The following is a 27,154-nucleotide window of genomic DNA, read 5'->3' on the forward strand; positions in this document are numbered from 1 at the left end:
AGCCACACTAGTTCTATCCACCCTCCTTCCCACCTCCCACTCCTCAAACTCCCTCCTTCGTCTGCCTCCCAATCCTCACGAGACCCCAGGGGAAAAAAAAAAAAGTTCGCCATTTTGGTTGTTTGAAACCGGGGTGCAAGATTCAATTCTTTCAGTTCGGCAGTTCGAATCCCTAGTCTCCTGCGTGGACTAAATGACCTCCAAAATCCCTTCCAACTCTGTTACTGTTACTTCTCTGCAGCAGAGAGAGAGAGAAAAAAATGATCATTTCAGCTTTCAAACTTCCAAAACTCATCTTTTTTTTCAAAATTTTGGAAGCAAGCAAATGCCCCAAATCCAGAAAATAATCTGATAAGGAGGCTGGGGGAAGGAGAGAAAAAAAAAAGAAGGCAATTATGTCAAACATGATTTGACATTATTGGCAATTAATATTCAAAATTCCTCCACTACCTTCTGTGAGGAGTCGAGGGGGAGAAATTTCCTTCTCTAAGTTATTTGGGAGAAATTCCGCTTTGGCGATCATCAAACTTATCATTTCAATAATCCGTCTTCAGGGAGCTTAGAAAAAAGATCGGGGGAACCTGTGGTTTTCTCAAACCTCCAGGACTACAATGCCCATCGACTCTGGCTAGCGTGGTTTAGGGTGAGGGAGGCTCAGGGAGGCCCCTTGGTAGCATCTGGAGAGCATGGGTCGCTCCCCCTCTTTTGCAAGGACCATCGCGTGGTTGAGATGTACAAAGTTAGAGGTAGCTGAATTTTGGCTTGGACCGTTGACGTCAACCCAACCTTCACCAATGCCTGTGAGAAGATGGTGTGGGTTGGGGAAAGTGGGGAGGGGGGAGACGCTGTGAGTATGAGCCCCCCCCCAAAAAAGTGGCTGCCTTCTGATCTTCAATCCACCTGTCTCAAGTAAGTCCATCTCAAATCCATCCAAAAATCAACGTCCTACTTCTTCCCAAGTCTCCATGCTCCATCGTTCCACCGTTGACCAAGAATGGACCTTCTTGAGACAGCTCTCCTCCCCCAACCTAGTATTCCTCAGTTGGACCTAAAGGAGAGAGAGGCATGGATCCCACGCTGGAGAGGAGGCAGCAGGAGAAGAAGCTGGTCTGGTGGGACTCCATCCTTGAAGAAGTCTTGATGGCCCACAGGATCAAGTCATTGAGGAAAGCAATCGATGCCCAGAAGAAGCCGTTTTTCTAGGAGATGGATGAGGAAGAAGAAGAAGAAGAGCAGAGAGAAGAAGGAAACTGGGCCGTCGGAGGGTGGGCGACAAAGGTCAAGCGGAGATGGCTCCTATTTTGAGCTCCAGACCTAAAGAGGAGACAAGAGAACGGAAGCTACCTTAGATCTTTGCTCTTCTTGGCTTTTCCGCTGGATTATAGAGACTGGGAGGGAGTGGAGGCCAAGGACATGTAGGGAGGCCAGTCTAGCTGGGATCTTGGGTTCCCACCTGCCTCCCAAATCCACTCCTTCCTTTCTGGAGAGGAACATCTCCAGGCCATTGGTCTCCCTGCTCTCTTGCATGAAGAACCCCCAATCCCTGGGTCTCCCCTTTTTAATTTCCTTTTGCCAGCACACATATCCCCTTCCCAAGATCCCAGCAGCCAGGACTTCAAAGGCAAGGACCGTGCCAAGAAAAATCATCTTGGCATCCTTCCAGGTGTGTCTATAAGAGAGAACCAAGATGGCAGAGAAGCAGCTTTTGCTCAGGAGCTGGTTCAACTTACCAGTCTCTCTCTCTTCCTTGGTGCAAAAGTTGCTTGGTTTGGCTAAAGTGGCTTGACTTTCCTTAAACAAACTAGGTTTATTATTAAACTAGGTTTGGCGGGACATTGAAGACCATCTGCATTTATTCTATCTACTTCAACCATCATCACGGCTAAGGGCCTGGTAGCTCAGCAGACTAAAAGCCTTGTGATTAACACAGCTGCCTGCAATTACTGCGAGTTCGAATCTCGCCAAGGCTCAAGGTTGACTCAGCCTTCCATCCTTTCTAAGGTAGGTAAAATGAGAACCCAGTTTGTGGGGGCAATAAGCTGACTTTGTATAAATATACAAAAAGTATGAAGGCTATTGCTTAACGCACTGTAAGCCATCCTGAGTCTCCGGAGAAGGGCGGCATATAAATCAAATTAAAAAAAAAAAAGGACTCGTGAAAGGGAAGAGAGAGAGAGACGCAGTCTTAATGACCTCTGGGCTTCCCTGCCGTCAGAAAATATTGCAAACAACCCCCCCCAAAAAAAACTACATAAAATGGGTGGGTGGGATGCTGGACCCCCCCACCCATCCCTGTGACCAGAGTCCGGGCTTCAGTAGAGCCTCCAAGCCACTACGCTTCCCGAGAACTGCCTTGTGGAGCTCCTCATCCAGACAATGCCACGTGACCACAAACACAAACACAAACGCACACAGACACACACACACACACACACACACACACCAACAAATACAGAGAGGAACGAGACACAGGAGAGACCCACAACGATGACGACCACAACGACAATGTTGACAACAAACCAGAATGAGGAGGAGACAGAGAGAGAGAGATAGAAAGACACAGAGAGAGAGAGAGAGAGACAGAAAGAGATAGAGACAGACAAAAAGAAAGACACAGAGAAAGGGAAAGGGATAGATGGAGACAAAAGAGATAGAAACAGAGAGACAGAGAGAGAGAAAAACAGAGAGACAGACAGAGAGACAAAGAGAGACAGACAGAGAGACAAAGAGAGACAGACAAAAAGAGAGAGAGAGAGAGAGAAAGAGAGAGAAAGAAGGGGATCGATGGAGACAAAAGAGAGAGAAACAGATAAAGAGATAGACAGATAGACAAGACAGACTGATATAGAGATAGAGAAAGACAAAAAGAGAGAAAGACAGAAAGAGAAAGGGATAGATGAGACAAAAGAGAGAAACAGAGAGACAGAGAAAGATAGAGAGACAAAGAGACACACAGAGAGAGACAGACAGACAAAGAGATAGAGACAGACAAAAAGAGAGAGAGAAAGAGAAAGAGAAAGGGATAGATGGAGACAAGAGAGATAGAAACAGAGAGACAGAGAGACAGAAAGGGATAGATGGAAACAAAAGAGACAGAGACAGAGCGAGAAAGATAGGCAAAAAAGAAAGGGATAGGCAGAGACAAAAGAGATGGAGAGAGAGAGAGAGAGAAAAGGATGGTGAGATAGGAGGCCTTCAGAAAGTTCATTCAATCTTCTTGGTAGGCCTTCCTTGGGGGCGGGCGTGAAGGACCTCCGTTGAAGATGGGGGCCGAGAGATCAGTTGTGGGCTCACACAGGGTCCCCCCAAAGGGTGAGAGAAGATGGACATAAGAGTTCCATGCATCCCAGAATGAAGTGATGGGGAGAAGAAATTGCAAGCCGAGCTCCCCCCAGAATTGGCGTCCCTCCTTCAGAAGTTCCATCCCGGAGATGGTTGCATTTTGGACCCATCCTGGTGGGTCCAAAACACGACCCTCTTTGAATTCGCCAATTCCTGGCCAGTGGGCCTCTTAATGTGGACTAGGAACTTGGTTTTAGCTGTCCCTCTTGTGCACAAAGCAAACTCACACCCTTCGCAGCTGTCCGGCCTTTAAAACCAGAATCTTTGATTCTGAAAAGACCCCTTTTTAAGGCTGATTTTTTTGGGGGGTGGGGGGAGTCTCTTCCCGACTTCCCTTCGAAATTGGCCGAGAAGCGTTAAATCCCGTCTCTCGATTTTCAAACAGCCTGAATTTGGAATTTAGGAACCCCCCCCGAATCCCCCCCCGAGGGTCTCTCAGGAGCTCGGCGGAGCAAAGGCAGAAGAAGAAGGAGAAGAGGGCTGGGAAAAGTGGGGGGGACGAAAAAGCCGCCAGAGATTTGCACATGTGGTCACAGAGCATCACATAACCGACGTGTCGGAACAAACGAAAAAACAACCAGCACCACCATCCAGACGAGCAAAACACGGCACAGGCAAGAAGACGGCAAAAAAAGAGAGCACAGCCCGGGAGGATTGACGGTGACGGCCACAACGGCATTCACATGGTGAGAAAGTGCGGAGGAAGGAAGAAAGAGGAGGGATGATATATCTATCTATGTATCTAGAGATCTAGATAGATGCAATTTGCACCAAATTCATTTGCAAGGGGAATCGAGGCCTCGTCATTTCTGCAAGGAGGTCAGAGGGACGATTTGGGGTACGGCCGACTTGCCGCCGGACAATTCCACCATTAAATTTAATCATTTGAAATAATTCTTAAAAATTGTTTTTAAGGTTTGTCATTCACGTTTTGTTTTGTCCCTCCTTTTGGCATCCTTTCTTTAAAGCGTCTATTCCACTATTTTTTTTAATATATATACATTATGAAAGTCTTTTCCTCATGGTGAGTTGGCCATGGCGAGTTGTCATAGAACCCCTGTGCGCTTGTGTGTCGCAAGTGTTGTGTTGCGTGCACGCTTGGTCGGGAGGCAGAGAGAGAGAGAAACAGGAGAAGAGAGAGAGAGAGAGAGAGAAAGAAAGAGAAACAGACAGTAAGAGAAAAAGAGAGAAACAGAGTAAGAAAGAAAGAGAAAGAGAAAAAGAAAGAGAAAAAGAGAAAGAGAGAGTAAGCAAAAGAAAGAGAAAGAAACAGTAAGAAAGAAAAAGAGTAAGAGAGAGAGAAAAAGTAAGAGTGAGAAAGATAAGAGAGAAAGAGAAAGAGAAAAAGACAATAAGAGAAAGAGAAACAGAAACAGAGTAAGAAAGAAAGAGAAAGAGAGAAAGAGAAAAAGAGAAAGAGAAAAAGAGAAAGAGAAAGAAAAAGGGAGAGTAAGAGAAAGAAAAAAGAGAAAGAAAAAGAGAAAGAGAGAAAGGGAGAGTAAGAGAAAGCAAGAGAGTAAGAGAAAGAGAGAGAAAGAGAGAGAGTAAGAGAGAGAGAGAAAAAGAAAGAGTGAGAAAAGGAGTAAGAGAAAGAAAGAATAAGAGAGAAAGAGAAAGAGAGAGAAAGAGACAGTAAGAGAAAGAGAAAAAGAGAAACAGAGTAAGAAAGAAAAAGAGAGAAAGAGAAAAAGAAAGAGGGAGAGAAAGAGAAAGAGTAAGAAAGAAAGAGAGAAAGAAAGAGAAAAAAGAAAGAGAAAGGGAGAGTAAAAAAAGAGAAAGAGAAAGAGAGAAAGGGAGAGAAAGAAAGTAACAGAAAGCGTGAGTAAGAGAAAGAGAAAAGAGAGAGAGAGAAAGAAAGAAAGAGACTAACAGAAAGAGAGAGTAAGGAAAAAAAGAAAAGAAAAGAGGAAACAGCACTTCACCAAACGAGAAACTACAAACCAGGAACTCACAGCACATCCAAAGAAATGCTATTTCGTCATGCAAAACATAAAAATGAAAAGGTGCAACTCGGATTCACACGGACGGACGGACGGACGCCGGATTTGGCCTTTCCAAATCAAAGGAGGAAGAAGAGGAGGAGGAGGAGGAGAAAAGAAGACAACCAACTTTTAGTTTGTGTTCATTCCAAAGGATGCAACTTACAAGGGGGGCGGAGCTAGGTCTCCCGCGACAACGAAGGGTGGCTTAGCAACAGAGTCGTCTCAAGATATGATTGGCCCCCTGCCGAAGGGAGGGCGGGATTGCGGAGTTTTCGGACAGCAGAGAGAGAAAAGGGGGGGGGAGTTTGGTTTTCTTCCTTTTTTATATATATATATATTTTTAAAATGTGTTTTTGCTAGACAAAATTAATAATTCTCCCACCCCCCCTTTCTTTTTTCTTTTCTTTTCTTTTCTTTTCTTTTCTTTTTTTTTCTTTTCTTTTTTTTAAAAAAAAGTTTCATTTTTTATTTCCGAACGAGATTTTTTTTTTTTTTAAAGAGACATTTATCCAAAGAAAATGACATAGCTACTTACACATTCAGAGAGACAAGACAGGAAGGTTTAAAGTTGAACACCTTAAACCATCAGCCCCCCCCTAATTTTTGGAGGGTGGGGGGAGGGAGGATGGGGTAAGGAAACCCCATCAGGTCATAGCGTGAGTCTCCCCAAAGATATTTGCCAGCTTTACCGGAAGTCCTCGATTTACGACAATTGGTGCCAGAATTTCCACCCTTAAGCAAGGTGGCTATTCAGCCGTTTTACGACCGTTCCTGCTGCAGTCGTTAAGCAAAACACTGCAGTTGTTAAACAGATCTGGTTTCCCCCTTTGAAGGTTTGTCAGAAGCCAGTTAGCGATACCTGGGACTTTGCCACCCTTGTAAATTCATTTCCAAAAGCCTAAATTTTGTTCCCTGTGACCGTCGGGATATCACAGCGGTCGTAAGGATGAGGACTGACCTTAAGTCACTTTTTTTCAGAGCCGCTGAAGCTCCAAATGGTCGCTAAAACGCCGGCTTATCAGCGGAAGACTCCCTGTACATTTTTTTCGGGGTGACTTTTCGATGACTGTTAAGGACCCCCGCGAACGGCCGCAAAACGAGGCCGCCGCTAAATGAGGACTACCTCTAATAACTCAATTTTCTTTTTTTTTTTCATCTAGCTGCCGAACTCGGATGGAGATGCAACAGGAGGAAAACTATCCACCCACAGCAGCACACGCCAAGCCCGGCCTGTTGCAAATTCGAGATCCTTCCCGGGATAAAATTATATTTTCTTCAGAAATGATTAGAAGGGAAGGCGCTGGTTAAAGCCGGAAAAAAGCAAACAGCTGAAGAAATCCCCCTTTTCCGACGGCGGGTGGAAACAGGGCCTGAGCCTGGGTCGTCCTTTTTTTTCCCCCAAGTAGATTTTGAGAAACAAGCCAGGTTCAGAAAGGGGCCTTCGATACAGAGAACCTGGAAGAAACCTGAGCCCCGGGTTCGAGTTTTCCGCAGCCGAGGACCCACCTGGCAGGCAGTGGCTCAATACGGCCGGTTGGCGTCTTTGGGGCGTTTCAACTGAACCTTCAACCGTTTCATCCCAATCTGGAAGCCGTTCATGGCTTGGATGGCGGCTTGCGCGCTGGCGGGATTGTCAAAACTTACGAATCCTGAAGAAGAGAGAGCGGGAGGGGGGAGGGGGAGAAAGAGAGGGGCCAAGGGCCCGCTGAGACCCCACGGTGGAGGTGCATCAGCCCCCCGCCACCCCGCGTGTATTTCCCAAGATGGGGCACAAAGACCACTCAAGAAGTGGGATCCGGAGAAGATTAAACTTCCAAGAAAGCATTTCTCAACCCCGCTTGAAGACGGGCAGATTTCAACACAGGACGACAAAGTTGGGAAAGGACCTTGGAGGTCTTCTTAGTCCAACCCCCTGCCCTTCTCAAACTCCCAGAATCCCCCAGCCAGCATGGCCATTGCTAAGCATTCTGGGAGCTGGAAGTCCACCCATCTTCAAGCGGTTGAGATTGAAGAGACGCTGGTCTCCAGCTTTGGTGGACAGTGGAAAGTACGATCTTCTTGAGATCTTAGTGCCCAAAATAGGATCTCTTCACCGGATACGAAATTGGGATTTACTCCCCTTGCTTGAGTCCTTCATACGATGAATAGACATCCTAAGACAGGAGTACAGGTAGTCCTCGACCTACGACCATAATTGAGCCCCAAATTTTGGTTTTTGCAAAGTGAAGCATCGGTTAAGTGAATTTGGGACCCACTGTACAACCTCGCTTGCCTCACTGCAGCTGTGAGTCTCACAGTTGTTAAGCGAATCCGGCTTCCTCACGGACTTTGCTCGAAAAATGGGACCCTCCTGGGGACGCTGCGACCGTCACAAATACGAGACAGTTATACAAGCGTCCAAATTTTGATCACGTGACCACAGGGGTACCGCGGTTACCAGTCGTAAGTGTGTGAAAAACAGTCACAGCTTTTTTCAGTGCTGTTGTGACTTCGGTCACTAAATGAACCGCTGTAAGATGAGGACTAGCCGTACACGCGTCCTTCTTCTCGTTCTGAAGCAGCTGGAGGTCCAGCTTCTTCAGTTGGAGAAGATCTGGTTTCGGTGTCCCAATCGGATCGGGGAACGGATTCCCGCACCCCCCCTTTTGTGCCTGCAAGCCCTAAATTCGATCGCGCGCCCCAAAAAAGTCTCGTCCTAATTCCCACCAAACACTCTCAAGTTGGAGGAAGTCCACTTGATGGTCATTGAACCATAGAAGGAGAGACAGAGGAGACCTCTAGGCTCAAACCCCTCATTGGGGACCTTGGGATGTTTTCCGTACCGAAGCATTTACTCTGATTGGTCGCTCGGTCGACGAAAACTTTGGCCGAAATGACGTTCCCGAAAGGGAGGAACATCTGTAAGATCTCCGAATCGGTGAATTCTTGCGGCAAGTGATAGATGAAGATGTTGCAACCTTCAGGACCTGCGAAAGAAAACCATAAATTGTCGGGAAGGACGGACCGGTTGCGAAATGTCCTTGGCGTAACTCCAACTATGCGAGTGGCGTTTTCGCAACCAGGTTGCGAAAAAACGTCTTGATATTCTTATTTTTTTTTGTTTTGCTCGCCAAGGATTCTCCTCTTGTTTCTTCCCCGGGTCGTGCCCTTAAAATGCCAGCTGTAACTAGGTTAGAAGACAATACAATAAACCAGGTTGTGGCTTTTGTTTGGTTTTTTGCTTGCAAGGGATGGAAGTTGGCATTGGGAGGTGCGGCTCAGCTGTGCAAAAACTCAACATTTCCGAAAGTCGTGTCTGCGTAAGAGGTGGAAAAACAGCGGGCAAGATGGAAATTTGGATGTTGTAGAAAAAATAGTCGTTTGCACGACTGGTACTAATTGCACACTTCTTGTTGCAACAGTTTGGAAAAAACCCACGAGTGTCGTGCAAAAGACCCACAAGGGGGGGATCTACCCTCGTGATAAAACCGTGGGGCGAATGATGTTAATCCCCCCCCTTGGAGGAGTTTCTCAACCTTAGCAACTTGAAGAAGTGCGCGGACTTCAACTCCCAGAATCCCCTAACAAGCACGTTGACCGGGGAATTATGGGAACTGAAATCCACACATTTCCAAGGTGCTAAATTTGAGGGTTAAATTTAATTCTGTGTTAAAGCAATAAAAACTTAAAAAAAAATTCCAGATCTCCACCAGGGGGAAGCAAAACCTCCCCTTTGGACGCCCTCTAGTGGTTCCCGGGGTTACTGCAGCCCCGACGTGATCATCCCTGCTTCTTGGTTGCCGCTGGCATTTTGCAGCTGGGATGACTGCTGGCTTGATCTGGGGAGGAGTGGGGAGGGGGGGGCGCTCCGGACCCCAACCTTACCTTCTCTCTGCTGGGGGGGGCGCCTGCTGGGTGATGATGGCAGCGGGCTGCTGGGGAAAGGCGGTGCTGACCAGTCCGTAGGCTGTAGGATAGGCCGCTGTGAGAGGAAGCGTGGGAGAGGGAAGGGGGTCAGCTGGAAGAGGGGGAGGCGCATGTCCAGAGCTGGAGGAAAGGGGGAGGGGTACCTGGGTACCTGTTGTCAGGTTTCGATGTCGTCTCAAATAAAATAAATTGCATTTCCAAACAAATCGTCTTTGAAGAAATCTTTCGTTTTATTAAGCACGACAACCTGTCCCCGATTGTGGCGCAGCCAACAATGACTTCCTGACCCCCAAACCTTCCCTTTCCGTTCCCCAATTCTCTGCGTCTCATTGGCCCTCTTCCAAATCACTCTCCCCATATCTACTACTTCAGCTCCCAGGAATGTCCCCCCTCCCATCTCATCTCCTAGAGGATATTATCTTCAGGGAAAATAAGTAGGTGAGAAGGCAAGCGTCCTCTTGCCAGCTGCCCCCTCTTCTCCTCCTTATGTCAGCACTAGAGTAAATGCAGGTTGAAGTGCTGACACCTGTCCTTACCTGTGTAATGTTGCATCCCGGCGTAGGCCTGCTGTAAGGGATCCACAGGGGCGGCCGAGCTCTGTGCTGTGGCATTGGGGGTGAGGGAAGACGGGAAGACAACACACACTTAAAGACAGTTGCGATGGGTTCAACGTGTCCGAGCATGCCCTCCCCCCCACCCCCACAAGGAAGAGTATCCAGGTGTCTCTGGGGGGGGGAGGGAGGCCACCACGAGCTTCGCTTTTCTCTAAGCCCCATTTCTGAGCGTCAGAGGTAGACTGCCTTTGAATAGGGAGGCTCGAATAGGTATGGTTGAAATTTCAGCCTCTGTTCCAAAATTGGCCATGTTTTCTTAGCCGAGATTGTCCTCAATCGGCTTAAAAAGCTACTCTTTTGAGCTTCAAGGATCTGAACTCGGTGGTTTAATCCCGGTGGAAAGAAATCCGGGTTTAAAAGGATTAAAATGGGTTTAATCCGGTGTTTCTGAACTTCAACCTCTTGGGACTTCGACTCCCAGAATTCCGTAGCATGCATGCAATTCAGGCACGGAATTCTGGGAGTTGAAGTCCAACCGTTTCAAAGCACACTGGCTGGGGGCTTCTGGGACTTGTAGTCCATACAACATAAAGCATGCTTAGAACTTCTAGGACTTGTAGCCCATGCATCTTGAAACTCCCTAGCTGGGGAATTCTGGGAATTGAAATCCGTCCATCTTCAAACTCTGGAGAGTTGGGACACGCTCTTCCCACCCAACCCCAAATCACAGCAGGACGAGCAAACTCTCTTATTTTTTCTCCTCCTGCCCTCGGGAAAGACTCCAGCCAGGCTCTGGGTTCGAGTTCTACGCCTCACGTGAACCCCCCCACAGGTGGAAGAAGATTCTAACTATTCGGGCTAAAATCGGAGACTCCGGGAAGCGGAAGCAAAACGTGGGAAGACCCGGGGGTGGGTGGGAGGGGAGGAAGGGGTGGGGTGGAGGGGTGGGGTGGGCAGAGGTACCTGGGAAGGGGTGGACGCCGTTGGTGTAGAGCCCCTCGGAGGCCGGCTGCCCCGTGCTCTGCGTGGGGACGGGGCTGTAGCCGTTGACGCTGAGGGTGGCTGGGATGGCAGAGACCGGGGTGGCCGCGAGGGTGGGCGGCGTGCTGCTTCCTGTGGGAGGGAGAGAGAAAGAGAGAGAGAGAGAGAGAGACCCCCACCCGGGAGCTGCAAGGGGGGCTCTCTCCTGCAGCCCCCAACCCTAACCCAGGTCTGCAACACATTCGGACCAGAGGTGGGGTTTCGGCAGGTTCTAACCAGTTCTGGAGAACCGGTAGCGGAAATTTTGAGTCGTTCAGAGAACCGGTAGTAAAAATTCTGACTGGCCCCGCCCCCATCTATTCTCTGCCTCCCAAGTCCCAGCTGATAGGGAGGAAATGGGGATTTTGCAGTATCCTTCCCCTGGAGTGGGGTGGGAATGGAGATTTTACAGCATCCTTCCCCTGCCACGCCCACCAAGCCACGCCCGCAGAACCGGTAGTAAAAAAAATTTGAACCCCACCACTGATTCCGACGTGCGCCCTTCCCCCCCGGCTCCCCTTTGCTCCACTCAATGCCCCAAAGTTCCAGACCCCACCCATTTCCCCGGGAGGTTTGGGGGGGGGTCCGTTGGGCCCCCATGGGGGAGCAAGGGACCCAATTTAGAAGCCCGCGGTGGGTGGGGGAGAGGTTGTCCAGAAGAGTGGGGGTTTGTGGAGCCTGTGGGATGGAGCCCCCCCCCCCGTAGGAAGGAAGAGCCGGCCTGGGTGGAGTCTCTGCCCTCCTTACCTGAGGAGGGGGTGATGGGGGTGGCGATGAGCCCGTTGGGGGCCAGGGTAGCCATCTGCTGCATCTGCACGGCCGCCATGGGGTTGAGGTAGGCCGAGTGAGCGGCGACCAGAGCGGCTTGCTGGTGCATGAGCTGCGGAGGGCAGAGGAAGCCCTGAAGCCTCAAAGACCCCCCCCCCCAATTTCCTCACTCCCTGACCCCCTCCCCACCGCCCTTCTTGGACCCCCAGAGCTGGGCTGGCAGCCGAGCACAGCCCCCACTTCTCTCTGTCCTGCCCCACACCTGGGGGGGGGGTTGGGGGCAGCAGGAGGACCCCGGCCTGCTTACTGCCTGAGTGTAGGCGCTGTACGCTCCGAACTGCAGCGCGATGGGGCTGAACATGCCCAGTTGGTTGGCCACCTGCTGCATCCGCCTGAGGCCCCCGCTCTTTCTCCGTGTCTGCGAATTTCACCACCAGGCTGGAAGAGGCGCCCTGGGGAGGGTGGGGAAGCCGAGAGGTTGGGAAGTGGTGGGCAGGAGAGACCCCAGGCTGGGCTCTGGAAGGTGGGGAGCCTCCCTCCCTCTCTCCCTCCCTCCCCTTCCTTCCTTCCTTCCTTCCCTCCCTCCCTCCCTCCTTCCTTCCTCTCATTCCCATTTCCTTCCTTCCTCCTGTTCTTCATTTCCCCTCCCCTCCCTCCCTCCCTCCATTATTCCTTCCTTCCTCTCCTCCCTTTCTTCCTTTCCCCTCCCCTCCCTTCTCCTTGCCTTCCTTCCTTCCTTCCTATTCCCATTCCCATTCCCTCCCTCCATTATTCCTCCCTTCCTCTCCTCCCCATTCCCTTCCTTCCCCTCTCCCTTTCTTCCTTTCCCCTCCCCTCCCTTCTCCTTGCCTTCCTTCCTTCCTTCCTTCCTATTCCCATTCCCTCCCTCCCTCCATTATTCCTCCCTTCCTCTCCTCCCCATTCCCTTCCTTCCCCTCTCCCTTTCTTCCTTTCCCCTCCCCTCCCTTCTCCTTGCCTTCCTTCCTTCCTTCCTATTCCCATTCCCTCCCTCCCTCCATTATTCCTCTCTTCCTCTCCTCCCCATTCCCTTCCTTCCCCCTCCCTTTCTTCCTTTTCCCTCCCCTCCCTTCTCCTTGCCTTCCTTCCTTCCTTCCCTCCTGCCTTCTTTCCTTCTGATTCCCATTTCCTTCCTTCCTCCCTCTCTCCCTTATTCCTTCCTTCCTCTCCTCCCCATTCCCTTTCTTTCCCCTCCCCTCCCTTCTTCTTGCCTTCCTTCCTTCTTTCCCTCCCTCCCTCCCTTCCTTTCTCCCTCCCTTATTCCTCCCTTCCTTCCTTCCCCTCTCCTCCCCTCCTTCAGAAGCTTTTCACTACACGGCGTGGAGAAGCTGCAATGGAGCGCTGTGGCCACCGGAGGGCAACAGAGTCCACCTTTCTCCAAGCCTGCAGCGTTTTCCAACTTCAAACCGGCCAAAGCGTCTCTCAACCATAACCCCCCCCCCCTCAAAAAAAAAGGCCGCCAAGGGACTCACTGGCAGCGTGCGGCTTCCGTGCAGCGTGCTGATGGCTGCCTGGGCTTCTGCGTGCATTTGGAATTTCACAAAGGCGCAGCCTGTACGGAGGCGAAGAGGGCGAGGGAAACGAATCCCGAAAGGAGAGAGAGAGATTTTGTTTTGCAAATAAATAAACACTCTCGACTCAACCTTTCCCACCCGTGTTTCTCAACCCTTGGAGGCCTGAGGAGGAGTGGACTTCCACTCCCAGAATCCCCCCCAGCCAGCATGCAGGGAATTCTGGGAGCTGAAGTCCCACCCGTCTCCACGTTGCCAAGGTTGACAAAACACCCCTTTACATCCCTGGGTTCACCCCGGAAACAGGAGCAGGGAAGGCTGAGCAGCGGGCACTGCCCTGATGCCACCTCACCTTTGCTGGTGCCATCTGGACCTCGGAGTACCGTGCATTCATCGATGGTCCCGAAAGGCTCAAACATCTTCCGAACATCTTCGTCCGTCTGCTGTTTCCCCAGCATTCCTACAAAGAGTTTCCGGTCTTCTGGAAGATACAAAAAGAGGCAGGAAGTGGCTCAAACAATCATAAAGAAATAAATAAATAAATAAAAAGGACAAACTCCCCCCTTGCAAAACGACCGACCCTCTGGTCCTTTAGCAGAGCCCTCAGACCGACATTTCAGCTGGGAATTTCGGGGGTTGCGCGCAATGCTAAATAAATAACTAAAAATAAATAATCCAGACTTGGCAAAATCTGCAGGAAGCTTAATTGAATTGAATTGAATTGAATTAATTAAATTAAAACTCCCAATGCTGAATTGTTTGAAGAACTGCAGAAATCAAAGATTAAAACCTGTGGATAAAATGCAGAAGTTGCAAACAATTCGGCATACCTTGCCCCTCAAAAAAAATAATACAGAAGGAAAGCATACCTCCCCTACTTTCGCTGTCTGCAGGTTTCACCTGAATCGGTCGGTTCATCTGAAAGAATAGGAAATGAATTTTAAGGCCAGAATATCAGAGGGTTTTTTTTTTTTTTTTGGGTTGCAAACGATCCATTGGGAATGGGCCTCAAAGCAACCATTAAGAGAGGGGACTTCAACAATTCCTGTCCCGTTCTTTTTTTCCTCTGGCCTTCGTTGTAGCTGGTTATCCCCTTGTTTCATTCTGAGAAGCTAAAATAGACTGAAAAAGACTTTGCAGACGCTAACGAAGACCACCCCAAAGCTTTCCTTTCTGGAGGCTTTGAACAACACATTCAAAATTTCCAACACCAGCTGGGTTGGTAGCTGTGGGCATCTTTGCCACTCAAAACAATTGTTTATTCTACTATTTTTTTTTTTTTTGATTTAGGCTTTTATTATACGATAAGCTGCCCAGAGTTGTTAGACCGTGAGATGGCAGGGAATCAATTTAATAAATAAGAATGGAATGGAATGGAATGGAATAGAGTAGAATAGAATAGAATAGAATAGAGTAGAGTAGAGTAGAGTAGAGTAGAATAGAATAGAATAGAATAGAGTAGAGTAGAGTAGAGTAGAGTAGAGTAGAGTAGAGTAGAGTAGAGTAGAATAGAATAGAATAGAATAAAATAGAATAGAATATTAGAATGGAATGGAATGGAATGGAATGGAATGGAATGGAATAGAATAGAATAGAATAGAATAGAATAGAATAGAATAGAATAGAATAGAATAGAATATTAGAATGGAATAGAGTAGAGTAGAGTAGAGTAGAGTAGAGTAGAGTAGAGTAGAGTAGAGTAGAATAGAATAGAATAAAATAGAATAGAATATTAGAATGGAATGGAATGGAATAGAATAGAATAGAATAGAATAGAATAGAATAGAATATTAGAATGGAATGGAATGGAATAGAATAGAATATTAGAATGGAATAGAGTAGAGTAGAGTAGAGTAGAGTAGAGTAGAGTAGAATAGAATAGAATAAAATAGAATAGAATATTAGAATGGAATGGAATGGAATAGAATAGAATAGAATAGAATAGAATAGAATAGAATAGAATAGAATAGAATAGAATAGAATAGAATAGAATAGAATATTAGAATGGAATAGAATAGAATAGAATAGAATATTAGAATGGAATAGAGTAGAGTAGAGTAGAGTAGAGTAGAACGGAACGGAACGGAACGGAACGGAACAGAACAGAACAGAACAGAACAGAACAGAACAGAACAGAACAGAACAGAACAGAACAGAACAGAACAGAATAGAATAAACAGAGTTGGAAGGGACCTTGGAGGTCATCTAGTCCAACTCCCTAACCCCCCCCGCAGGAAGCCTATACTAGGGATTTGAACTGCCGAACTGCCGACCTTTCTCATCAACAAGCTCAGCGTCTTAGCCACTGAGCCAAACAAACAGTGATAAGTCCGGAATTACTGCACAGTCATTTTAAATTTAAATTGGTAAATGGAATAGTAACGTAATCATTTAAATTAAAAAAAAAAAATACAGTATACTCTTTTTTAATAAAATGCAGATATAAAGGCCCTCTATAGTTTTAGTTTAGTTTTTTAGTTTACTTTGTCCCTACCAATCCTGAAAATGTCTGCGTCCCCCTTGAGTTTTGGGAGGGGGAGGAAATTGCATTAAAAAACAAAAAACCTCCATCCAAACTCCAAAGGAAACATTCAACTCTGTTGCCAGATGTGCAAAATCTTCCTAGCCGCCTCCTTCGTCCAGGAGAGGATGCCCAAAACTGCCGTCCTGCCTATCACAGCCCAAGAGGCAGGGATGGCGATGGGGTTGCCATGGCGCCCAAGGCCTGTATCTTCCTCCGCCTCCGGTTGCCAAGTTATGTCCTGTTGCCACAGTAACCGGAGCAGCTAAGAGGACCAGTGCGGCTTCTCCTTTCCCTTCCCTTCCCTTTCTCTTTTATGCCTCTCTGGATAGCATTAGCATCATGATGATTATTCTTCCAGAAAAATAGCAAGCTTATTTAATTGTTGTTGGTATTTTTTTTAAAAAAAACCTTTGCTCTTTCTTTCCACTCGCAGGTTTATAAAAACTTCACGCGCTGCAAAAGAGAGGAGAAAAAAGAGAAATCCTCAACCTCTTTGATATCCTTTGCTTTAATCTGCTTTAATCTAATATCTGCTTGAATATAATTCATATATGATAATAAACACAAAGGCAAGGCCGGGGGGGGGGGGGGAAACCTCAAGGAAAGCTTGCCTTGTTGTTGTTTTTTTAAAGCACAGAGTTATGTTTGAGTCGATTTATTCTGGTTAAGTGGATTTATTCTGATTTGCAACAAAAAAAACACTATCTGAATTTGCAAACGGAAAGAGCCACTGAGAAAGAGGACAGAGAACCTGGAAGAGAGAGAGAGAGAAAAAAAATCTGAATTTACTTCCTTTTATTTCCCAAAACTTCATTAAGAGTAAGGATCACTCCATCCAACAACAACTTTTTTTAAAAAGAGCATTTGCAATCTTGCTAGTTGCACTGATGCAAAATTGAAAAATAAAAGGAAGGGGAAAAAGGCAGGGATCAACCTTGGCAAAAAAAAAAAAAAAAACAACCCCTCCCTAATCTATTAAATTACAACTCTGCCTCTGGAGGAATATATAGATATATATATTTAAAAGCAGAAAAATTATATAAAGTCTTAACTTCGGACAAGCTGTTTCCTTTACCATCATTTGAGGGAGAGGGAAAAAAAAATACTGTGTTAATTTAAAAAAAAAAAAAATTGGGGGGTGGGGGGGAAGGAGGGGGTCTTCGAAAGAGCAGCCAGGAAGCAAATGCCCGGTCTCTATAGCAACTGGAGAAAATACTCCATGGCAACTACCCACTCATCTTTCCCTTTATCCCTTCCGGTTGCCATGGGAACCGTGCTGACATCATCACTTATCTCTATAAACAATGACCAGGAGCGTTTAGCGAAGGGGAGGGGAGATTTGGGGGGGGGGAGAGAAAAGAAATGGAGTGGCCTTGGTGGGCTCGGGGAAGGAGGGGGGGGCCTTGTTGGCAAAGCAACCCGAAGCAGATTTTAGAAAAAAATTAAAAAAAGAAGCTCCTCTTGAAACTGCCCCCCCCCCACTGGCTCCCCCTCCTCCCATTTCTCTCTCCAAGGCCCTTTTTTTTTTCCCCACAGAATATATTTATTTTTAAATCTCTCGCACCGTTTAAATCGGGGCAGGCCTTGGAGACTTGGACCCGTGAGGTCGTCCCTTAAAGGTTTTTGCCGAAGGGGTGTGGAATCACAAAATAAACATGGGAAATAATAACACAGAGGAAGATTAGAGAGGAAGAAGAGAGGAGGAGTGGGGAAAGAGAAGAAAAAGGAGAAAATAAGATAAAAGAATGGACTTTTGATGGGGTGTTTTTTTTCCTTACGGATTTTCTCTCTCTTTCTTCATTAAAATGACAGTATAAAAACCTTCTGCCCCATGTTTAATCAGCACATCCATAAATCACTCCTTCCTTCTTTCCTTCCTCCCTTTTTCCCTTCCTTCCTTTCCGATCCCTCCCTTCCCCTCTCTCCCTTCTTTCCTTCGTTTCTTCTCATTTTCTCTCCTTCCTTCCTTTCTCTCCCTCTTTCTTTTTCTTTCTCTTTCTTCTTCCTCCCTTCCTCCCTTTTTTCATTTTTCCCTTCCTTCCTTCCTTCCCGATCCTTCCCTTCCCCTCTCCCTTCTTTCCTTCATTTCCCTTCCTTCCTTCCTTCCCGATCCTTCCCTTCCCCTCGCTCCCTTCTTTCCTTCATTTCTTCTCATTTTCTCTCCTTCCTTCCTTCCTTTCTCTCCCTCTTTCTTTTTCTTTCTCTTTTTTCTTCCTCCCTTCCTCCCTTTTTCCTCCCTTTTTTCATTTTTCCCTTCCTTCCTTCCCGATCCCTCCCTTCCCCTCTCTCCCTTCTTTCCTTCATTTCTTCTCATTTTTCCTTCCTTCCTTCCTCTTTCCCTTCCTTCCTCGCTTTTTCCTTTCTTCTCATTTCTTTCCTTCCATCCTATATTTTTTTGCAAAGCAAAACTATCAAGTTCCTAGTCCCTAAGCTTCATCCACCGGCTTGGAAGAAAGCCTGCAAAAAGGCCTCCAGCAAAGCCAGGGAAGAGCTCCCCTGCCCTCTTTTTTAAAGCCTCCATCTGAATTTCGCTTCTCTCCCAGCACCCATGTTCCTCTCGCCATCCCACCGCCTGCCTGCCTCGCAACCTCGTCGCTCGCTCTCTGCCCAGATGGGGCCATAAACCCCCCATCACCACCATATTGGCCTGGCCCCTCTCTCTGCCCAAGCAGCGGGTGAAAAATAAGACCGCCTGCCAGGCCGGGCTGGGTCGAGCGATGCCCGCCGGCCCCTTCCCCACCCTGTGTGCCATCCGGCCTCCCCCAGGTGGGCAGCAAGGAGGAGGCTGGCATGGGTGCGAAAGACGGCGCAAGGCCCAGGTCCCGTTCTGCCCTTGGAGGCTGGCAGGCCTGGCCAGGTGTGTGTTTGCATCTGGACATCTTGGGGGAAAAAAAACAAACAAACGTTGAACAGTCTCCAAAAAACTAAGGAAAATGGAAAACGGTGGTTAGAGAGGGGATTAGACAGGGATTAGCCACCTCACAAACATGGTTTAACGTGGCTCTGCCATCTGGAGCAGGGGAACCTCGAGTGCTCCCGGAGACCGGGGGGGGTGGGGGGGGGGTGGGTGGAGGGGGGAAGAGGGAGGTGTTGATTCCCCCCTCCCGGCTGCTTTTTAAAGGGGGGGGGGGTGCAGCGGAAAGAAGGAAAGTCATGTGTGTGCGTGGGTGCTAACTCCTGCGTTTAGGTGTGAATGAATTGCGGCCCACCAGGCTGCCTGGATTTGCTATCTGAAATAGTGTAGATTCTCCTGGTTGAAAGGAGGGGGCTGGACTAGAAGACCTCCAAGGTCCCTTCCAGCTCTATTCCTTATTCCTTATTCTATCCGTTATTCTATTCTATTCTATTCTATTCTATTCTATTCTATTCTATTCTATTCTATTCTATTCTATTCTATTCTATTCTATTCCATTCCATTCCATTCCATTCCATTCCATTCCATGTTTTCTATTCTTTTCTATTCTACTCTACTCTACTCTACTCTACTCTACTCTACTCTACTCTACTCTACTCTACTCTACTCTACTCTACTCTACTCTATTCTATTCATTCTATTCCTATTCCATTTCTATTCTATTTCTATTCTATTCCTATTCCTATTCCTATTTCTACTCTTATTCTATTCTTTATTTTGCCCCCTCCTCCCCAAATGGAAAAAATCTTGATTTTTTTTTTAATTTCAATTAAAAAAAAAACTAAGAGGAAAATGGCTTTGGGGGGGGGCTCGTTTTGCGATTTATTTATTCGTGATAAATAAACCTGCCAAAGAGCCAGTCTCACAGACAACTTGAAAAATGAATCTTTTCCAACTCTTGCCCCCCAACTTCCACACACTCTGCTTTCTCCCCCAGGACCAAGGACAGCTCCTTGGTGGTGGTGGTGGGGGTTTCATCCCACGAAAATACCCCCAGCTTAAACAACCCTAACCCTGACCCTGCAGAGAGAAACTGTTCTGCCTCCTTAGATCTACCCCCCTCGGAGGCTGAGTGGTAGACATGTCCTGAATATGGAGGCTCTACTGCAGGCATCTCCCGCCCACCCACCCAAAAAAAGGAGCAAGAACTACTAACCCCCTTTGGCATCCATTTCTCAGAGAACACCCTCCCCCCAAAATTTCTGCAATACCAAACTGAATGCTGAGATTTTTTTTTTCATGCGTCTCCTTGCACCCCCCCCCGGATGGCATCTTCCCGTCCTTGTGCCTAGCCTGGGGGTGGGGGAGGAAGAGGGAAGGGGCTGAAGATCAGAAGGTATAGATGCCCCCTCCCCTAATCCAGCTTTGCCTGCCTCCTCCTTCCCCCCCCTTCCAGCTCGGCCTGCCCGAGACTAAATCTGGAGATAATCCACCAAATTCCAGATCTCCTGGTACGTGTGCCGAGGGGGAGCGGCTGCAAATTCGCGGTTTGTGGGGCATCTGGGTCCAGGAGTGGGGGACACACAGCCTTCAGGGTTAGGGGCTACAATGAGAAGGGGAATAACGGAATAATAGAGTTGGAAGGGGCCTTGGAGGTCTTCTAGTCTAACCCTCTGCTTAAACAGGAGATTCTATAGCGGTTCAGACAACTGGTTGTCCAATCTCTTTCTAAAAAGCCTCGACTGATGGGGCAGCCACAACTTGGAGGCAAGCAGTTCCACGGGTTAATTGTTCTAAATGGAGGAGGAAGAGGAGGAAGAGAAAGAAAAGAAAAAGGAGGAGGAGGAGGAGAAGGAGAAGGAGAAGGAGAAGGAGAAAGAGAAGGAAGGAAGGAAGATGGAGACAGGAGGAAGAGGAGAAGGAAAAGAAAAAGGAGGAGGAGAAGAAGAAGGAGAAGGAAAAGGAAGGAAAAGGAAGGAAAGAAGGAAGGAAGGAAGGAAGGAAGATGAAGACAGGAGGAGGAGATGGAGGAGGAGGAGGAGAAGGAAAGAAAAAGGAGGAGGAGAAGGAGAAGAAGAAGGAAGGAAGGAAGGAAGATGGAGACAGGAGGAGGAGATGGAGGAGGAAGAGAAAGAAGGGAAGGAGGAGGAGGAGGAGAAGGAAAAGAAGAAGGAAGGAAGGAAGGAAGATGAAGACAGGAGGAGGAGATGGAGGAGGAGGAGAAGGAAAGAAAAAGGAGGAGGAGAAGGAGAAGGAGAAGAAAGGAAGGAAGGAAGGAAGGAAGGAAGATGGAGACAGGAGGAGGAGATGGAGGAGGAGGAGGAAAAGGAAGGAAGGAAGGAAGGAAGGAGATGGAGGAGGAGGAGGAAAAGGAAAGAAGGAAGGAAGGAAGGAAGGAAGGAAGATGGAGACAGGAGGAGGAGATGGAGGAGGAGGAGGAGAAGGGAAGGAAGAGATGGAGGAGGAAGAGAAAGAAGAGAAGGAGAAGGGAAGGAGGAGGAGGAGGAGGAGGAGGAGGAGGAGGAGGAGAAGAAGAAGAAGAAGAAGAAGAAGAAGAAGAAGAAGAAGAAGAAGAAGAAGAAGAAGAAGAAGAAGAAGAAGAAGAAGAAGAAGAAGAAGAAGAATTCAGATCGCACGGATGTAACAGGAAAAACGAAGGAATGGAAAAGGGAAAAAAAGGGAGGGAAGGAAGATGGAGAGGAGAAAGAGACCAAGATGGATAAACCAGCATTGTAGAGTTACTAGTCTGCCTTGTGCTAAATTTCCAGCTCTCACCCACACCGACCACATCTGGATTCTTGCTGGAATATTTTCCTTTCCGCAAACTCATCACAAAAGTTGGGCCATTTTCTTCCCTGCCCAATTAAAGGGGCTGTTTTCGGTTCACCGATAAATATAAAAAGATTAGGAAATCTTATTATTATGCCTGCCGTGGAATCTCACTCAGGTTGTGTGAGGTTTTTTGAAGGGAAGGAGAGAAGCCAAGGGAAGAAGGGAGAGCAGGCCAGACAGGGGCAATGCATAGTAGAGCTTCCCCTTGCCAAGGCAGTCTACCTGAGAATGTAAGAATTGCAACCTTCCCTCTGAGGCATTTAACAAGCCGCAGGGGTGACTCGTCCCCTGCAATGAATTTGCAATTTTTTTATTTTTTTTTTGGGTAAAGAATACAATCGGTGTCAATTTTCGTGGAGCCCCGTGTGTAGGAGCAGTCTACCTCCAGATGCTGGGGAGAGAAATAAGACCAGATACTGGACTTGTGCACTCCAATTTTTGAGGCCCATTTGGGAAGAACGGCTGTTTGTGGTGGGTGTCGATGGGCATGGGGCTTTTTTCCTGATTTTTCTTGATTTTCCAATTTTCCTTTTGCAGGTAGCCTCTCCCCCCCCCACAGGCAGCCGAAGGTGAATTTCAATCCTGCCCCCCACCCCCCCCCACTCCGAGGCTTTGGCAGGAGGCGGTGCCAGGGAGCAAGGTAAGAGCTTGCAGCTCTGCGACAGCTGGCAAAACACCTGCTCCTTTCCACGGCCCCTCCTTGGACAAATAGCTGGCAGGAAAGCAGTGAGTGAGCAGAAGGGAGGCCTGGCCCAGGAGGGCAGGTGGGCTGGTGGGGGGGGGGTTAGGAACGGAGATGCACCTTCCTGAACACCGGAAAGAAGAAAGGAAAGAAAAAAAGAAAAGAAAGGAAGGAAAAAGAGAAAGAAAGGGAAAGAAAGAGAGAGAAAGAAAGAGAGAGAGAGAAAGGGAAGGCGAGAAGAGAGGGAGGGAGGAAAGAAGAAAGGAAGGAAAGAAGGAAGGAAAGAAAAAAGAAAAGAAGGAAAAAGAGAAAGAAAGGGAAAGAAAGAGAGAAAGAAGGCAGGAAAGACAGAGAGAGAAAGAAAGAGAGAGAGAGAAAGGGAAGGCAAGAAGAGAGGGAGGGAGGAAAGAAGAAAGGAAGGAAAGAAGGAAGGAAGAATAGAATAGAATAGAATAGAATAGAATAGAATAGAATAGAATAGAATAGAATAGAATAGAATAGAATAGGACAAATGGAAAGGAAGGGGGGACAATGGAGGGAAGGAGGGAAAGAAAGAAGGGAGGAGGAACAAATGTTGAGGAAGAAAGGAAGGCAGGAAAGAAAGAATAAAGGAAGGAAGGAAGGAAGGGACAATGGAGGGAGGGAGGGAAAGAAGGAGGGAAGGAAAAAGAAGGGACAAATGGACGGAGGAGGAAGGAAGGAAAAGAAGGAAGAAAGAAGGAAGGAAGGAAGGAAGGACGGGGACAAATGGAGGGAGGAAGAAAGGAAGGAAGAAAAGAAAGAAAGAAAGAAAGAAGGAAGGAAAAAGGAAAGAAGAGCTCAGACTTTGGCCAAAGCACTTCCGAGCAACCCACCCACTTCCCATCCCCCCAAATAATAATAATAAAATAATAAAACCCTCTACTACTCCATCCGCAGGCTCAAAACTCTCCCTGGGCCATTTCCGCGGAATCCCTTGCCAGGATTAAACCTGGTTTGGCTCCTTCCTAAACCCAGGTGAAGGCCTTCTTCTAGCCTCTTCCTGCTGCTCCCTAGCCCTCCCTCCCCCCCCTCTCTGCCAGGGCGGATGCCAGCCTCCCCTCCCCTCCCCTCCCTCCGGGGTCTCCTGACCTCTCCGGTTTCACTGAGCCAGGGCCAAGGCTGATCCGATTCCGTAATCCTATTTACTACCAGCCCTTTCTCCTCAAGCGGGCAGGACTGACCGCCTCTCTCCGGCTATTTTATCCCCCACGGCAGCCGTAGCAAACGAGGTTAAGTCAAGAGTTAATGCCTCGGACAAGCAAGCAAAATCTGCTTAAGCCTGAGAACGATCCCCTCCCCCTCCCACCCACCCCCCCCCTTCTCCTTGCAGGTTTTACTCCAAGCGGTGAGGACTAGAAACCTGCCTACTCCTTTTAAAACCATTTCATTTTTCTCCAAATTCTGCACTCGGGGTGTCACATTTGGTGTAGACAAGCTGCTAATAATGCTAATAAAAGCCACAGGGTGACTTTCTACTTATGTAAAAACTTAAAAACAACAACAACTGTTATCTTGTAAAAAAGAAAACACACCACCAGGACAGGCAGAGAACCTCCTCCTCCCCCTAAAATAAACAACCCCTTTTAATTCCCAGGTTTGAACAACGGATTCCCAGATTCCAGTTTCTTCCTATGGACTCGGGAGGGCTGATCCCACTGCTGACACCAAATGGGGTTGGTGAAACCCCTTGTCCAGTCTGTTTCCCCGAAAAATAAGACCCAACCGGAAAATAAATCCTAGCATGATTTTTCGAGGATGCTCGTAATATAAGCCCTACCCCCCCAAAATAAGCCCCAGTTAAGATCGTCAGCTAGAGGGGTGCATTTAGTACCTTATTTTCCCTCAAAATAAGACCTAACCAGAAAAATAATCCCTAATGCGTCTTTGGAGCAAAAATTAATATAAGACCCGGTCTTATTTTCGGGAAAACACGGTACGTTGAGACCCCACCACCCCAAATGCTGAGCCGAGAGGCACAAACTTCGATTCCCAGCTGTTGGCTACGACCTTTGGAATCTGCGCCCCCCCGAGATGGCTTCGCAAGGCCACAGATTTTTCGAGAAAGTCATATACCTTTGACTAAATACCCCCCGTCTACTAGTAGATCCAATGCTCCGAGCGAACCCAAACGCTGGCGAATTCAAAAAGGAACTGTCCTTAAGCAAATCCAACCTCTCTTTTAACGCCTTAAAATAACCCAGGATTCGAAATCATCCAGGGGGAGAAACCCGGCTTCTGCAAACAACGGAAAGAGATCGGCAAACAAGGACCGAAGCGGGATCGAAGCACGCGGGCACACTGCACAGGCGGTGTTTGCCGCTGAAGCCATCTGCTCCAGGTTGCAACGGGCGATAAGGCCCCTGGCATAGCGGGCGGGCACCGTCTTTGGACTTACCCCCTGGCAGAGTCTTCTGCTCATGCAGCGCGCTTTGGGCCTTGAGGGCTGATTCCCGGGCACAGTAAGTCAGGAAGGCGCATCCTGGAGGAGGAAAAAACACGGGTTCAAACATGGCTCGCCAAAGATATCCCGCTTCCGGCGCCATTTTGCGTCCCAAATCTGTAGGCCCATTTCCCCAAACCGGTCCTTGAAAGCAGCTTGAAACCGGTTTTCCTAGCTCTAAAAGATCCATCTCATTCTGGGCACCCCCCGCCCTCTTTTTTTTTTTTTGAACTATTACCATCTGGCAGCCGGTACAGGATAATAAAAAATAAAGACGAATAGGCTGAAAAACAGCTTCTATCCCAGGGCAATAACCATATTGAATTCTACGGTATAGTGCAACATCAGGTTTTCAATTTCAGTTATATAGAATGTAAAGGGTGTTATGTTTGTGTTTTTATTTTTATAGTTATAATGTACACTGAAGATGGCATTTAATTTCTAACTAAACTACCTAACTAAATTCCTGCAAGGAAGACCCCCTAAATTGGCAGGAAACAGATGTTCAAAACTCAAAATCCGAAGAGCTCGGTGTTCAGAGGCAGTCTACCTTAATGTGTCACCTCTGGGATAGGCACCGCAGTGGGTGACTGCCTCTCCAGCTATGCTTCAGGCTAACATCTGGGCAGCTCGGGCAGGATGGCAGACACATACAGAGGAGTGCTAACTTTAAACGGTCGTTAAATTATAACCGCCTTCCTCTCGATGTGATTCACCGCGTGTCGAAACTTTAAACACGCGTCAAGCATTTGGGGGATTCAGAGATCCCCAAATTGGGGGGGGGGGGAAAGAGAGATTTTACGCTGGAAACAAACCAGGTTTAGAAAGCTGGCTTGTTAATTTACGGGTTAAATGTTTGTACCGCAGACATTTTTTTTTCCTTCCAGAAACTTCATGGAACTTAAGCCATGGAGTGCAAAGTGGGCAGATTTGTGCCATCTCAAGACTACAAAGCCCATCTGCCTCGGCTCCCTTTCCCTCTGGCCAGTTTTTAAGAAAAAGAGAGAAGTTTTTTTTCGACGTGATGCCCGCCCATCCCCACCCACTCGCCCCCCCCCTCAACCCCGGTCTCCTTTTCTCTGCCAATCATTAATTTTTATTTTATTTTTTTTTCAAAAATTTTCATCAGCAAAATATGCTCCATTTCTTCCCCGGCTTCAGCGCAGGGCCTATATTTTAGCGTCTGCCTGTCACAACAGGCAACGAAGTGGAAAAGCTAAGCCATTCACGCTCCAGCAGTTCGGCCCTGATGGTGCCACGTCAGCCCAGCCCCGCGAGCTGCCAGAGGGGGGGTTGGTGCCCCCCCCTGAAAAACAGGAAAAGATGCCACGGGGCAAAAAGAGATCCCTTCCCCCTCTGCCCACCCCAGCTGACTTCTTTTCTCCAAATCAATGCAGGAGGAAGGAAGGAGGAAAGGAGATGGAAGAAGGAAGAAGAAGGAAGAAAGAAAGGAAGAAAGGAAGAAGAGGAAGAAGAAAGGAAGGGAGATGAAGGAAGAAGGAAGGAGGAAGGAGGAAGAAGAAATAAGACGGGAAGAAGGAAGAAAGGAGGAAGGAACGATGGGAGATGGAAGGAGGAAGAAGAAAGAAGACAGGAAGAAGGAAAGGAAAGAAGGAAGAGGAAGAGGGAAGGAAGAAGGAAGAAGGGGAAAAAAAGAAGAAAGGAAAGGAAGAGATTGGAGAGAAAGAAGGAAGGAAGGAAGGAAAGAAAGAAAAATGAATGAATGAATTTGGAGGGCTTCTTATGGGCTTCCTGTCCTTTCCCAAATTTGGGGTGACTCTCTTCTGGTGCTGCTTCCCATGAGACGGGTAAGCCCTCTAAAATTTATTTTATAATATCTTTTTAAAAGATATTTAAATATGGATTTAAAAAATCCATATTCTCAGCCCTCCTTTGCATCTTAACGGGCTGTTTTCCCTTCGCCCCGATTTTTGCTCTGCGTCGGGTGCATTGTGCCCAGATCCTTCCAAATTTTCTTGGGGGGGGGGGGAATAAGTCCAGTTCTTCCTTCTTTAATTTATTTAAAATTCCCCTGTTTACACAAGGACAGGTCGAAAGCCTCCAAGAACCCATCCGTGTTCTTTAGTTACATCTTGAATTTTTTCCTCTTTGCTTCCTCCTTTTCCTTAAGGAAAAAAGTGAAAAGTTTCAAAAGATTTTTTTTGGATCTGCTAACTACACCCATAGCTGAACCTGCGGGTTGCATCTACTCTGCGTTCCCTTGCAGCCCACTCTCTTCATTTTAAACCCTCCTATTTTTTAAAAAAATCCCAAACACCTCCAAAATACGTCCATCTGTCCTCAACCAGCGACTTTGAGGGGTTCCTGGTTGCAGCCGCAGAATAGGGGGCCTGGGCCTTAGCATTCGTAAGGGAGGCCATTGGGTGGGGTGAGGGTGGAGAATAACAGAAAGCATATAAATTTAATAAATAAAATAAAATCAAGCCCAACTCTGGGGAGATAAAGGCAACCCCCCACCCCAAACTTCCCAACTCTTCCAAGCTGTTTACAAATCCAATCCAAAAGCCAATTTATTTGATACGAGGGCTCAAGCAGACCCTTGGCAAATTCAGAATAATTCTCGAAAGACGGCACCCCAAAACCTAAACCCTAAAGGAGGTTTTTTTTTTCTGCCCTTCTGCCTGAATTAAAAATGCCTTTTTTTCCCCCTTCTCCTGGTCTGTATCAGCACATCGTGTT

General features: G+C 47.6%; 1 protein-coding gene across 1 annotated transcript in view; it reads right to left on the bottom strand.

Moving 5' to 3' along the window:
• Positions 1 to 1,157: 1,157 nt before the first annotated feature.
• Positions 1,158 to 27,154, bottom strand: part of CELF3 (CUGBP Elav-like family member 3) — a 28,131-nt gene continuing 2,134 nt past the window's right edge. Inside the window, 13 exon segments of the mRNA XM_070951047.1 lie at positions 1,158 to 1,314; positions 6,831 to 6,973; positions 8,147 to 8,290; positions 9,184 to 9,285; positions 9,767 to 9,832; positions 10,748 to 10,897; positions 11,552 to 11,684; positions 11,880 to 11,972; positions 11,974 to 12,024; positions 13,063 to 13,142; positions 13,454 to 13,582; positions 13,971 to 14,020; positions 24,412 to 24,493. Of these exon segments, the coding sequence (XP_070807148.1) occupies positions 6,846 to 6,973; positions 8,147 to 8,290; positions 9,184 to 9,285; positions 9,767 to 9,832; positions 10,748 to 10,897; positions 11,552 to 11,684; positions 11,880 to 11,972; positions 11,974 to 12,024; positions 13,063 to 13,142; positions 13,454 to 13,582; positions 13,971 to 14,020; positions 24,412 to 24,493 (1,208 nt within the window). The 3' untranslated portion in view covers positions 1,158 to 1,314; positions 6,831 to 6,845.

The sequence above is a fragment of the Pituophis catenifer genome, unplaced genomic scaffold (genome assembly GCF_029215685.1).
Source record: "Pituophis catenifer annectens isolate HBS135680 unplaced genomic scaffold, rPitCat1.0.hap2 SCAF_10, whole genome shotgun sequence".
Classification (NCBI taxonomy): Eukaryota; Metazoa; Chordata; class Lepidosauria; order Squamata; family Colubridae; genus Pituophis; species Pituophis catenifer.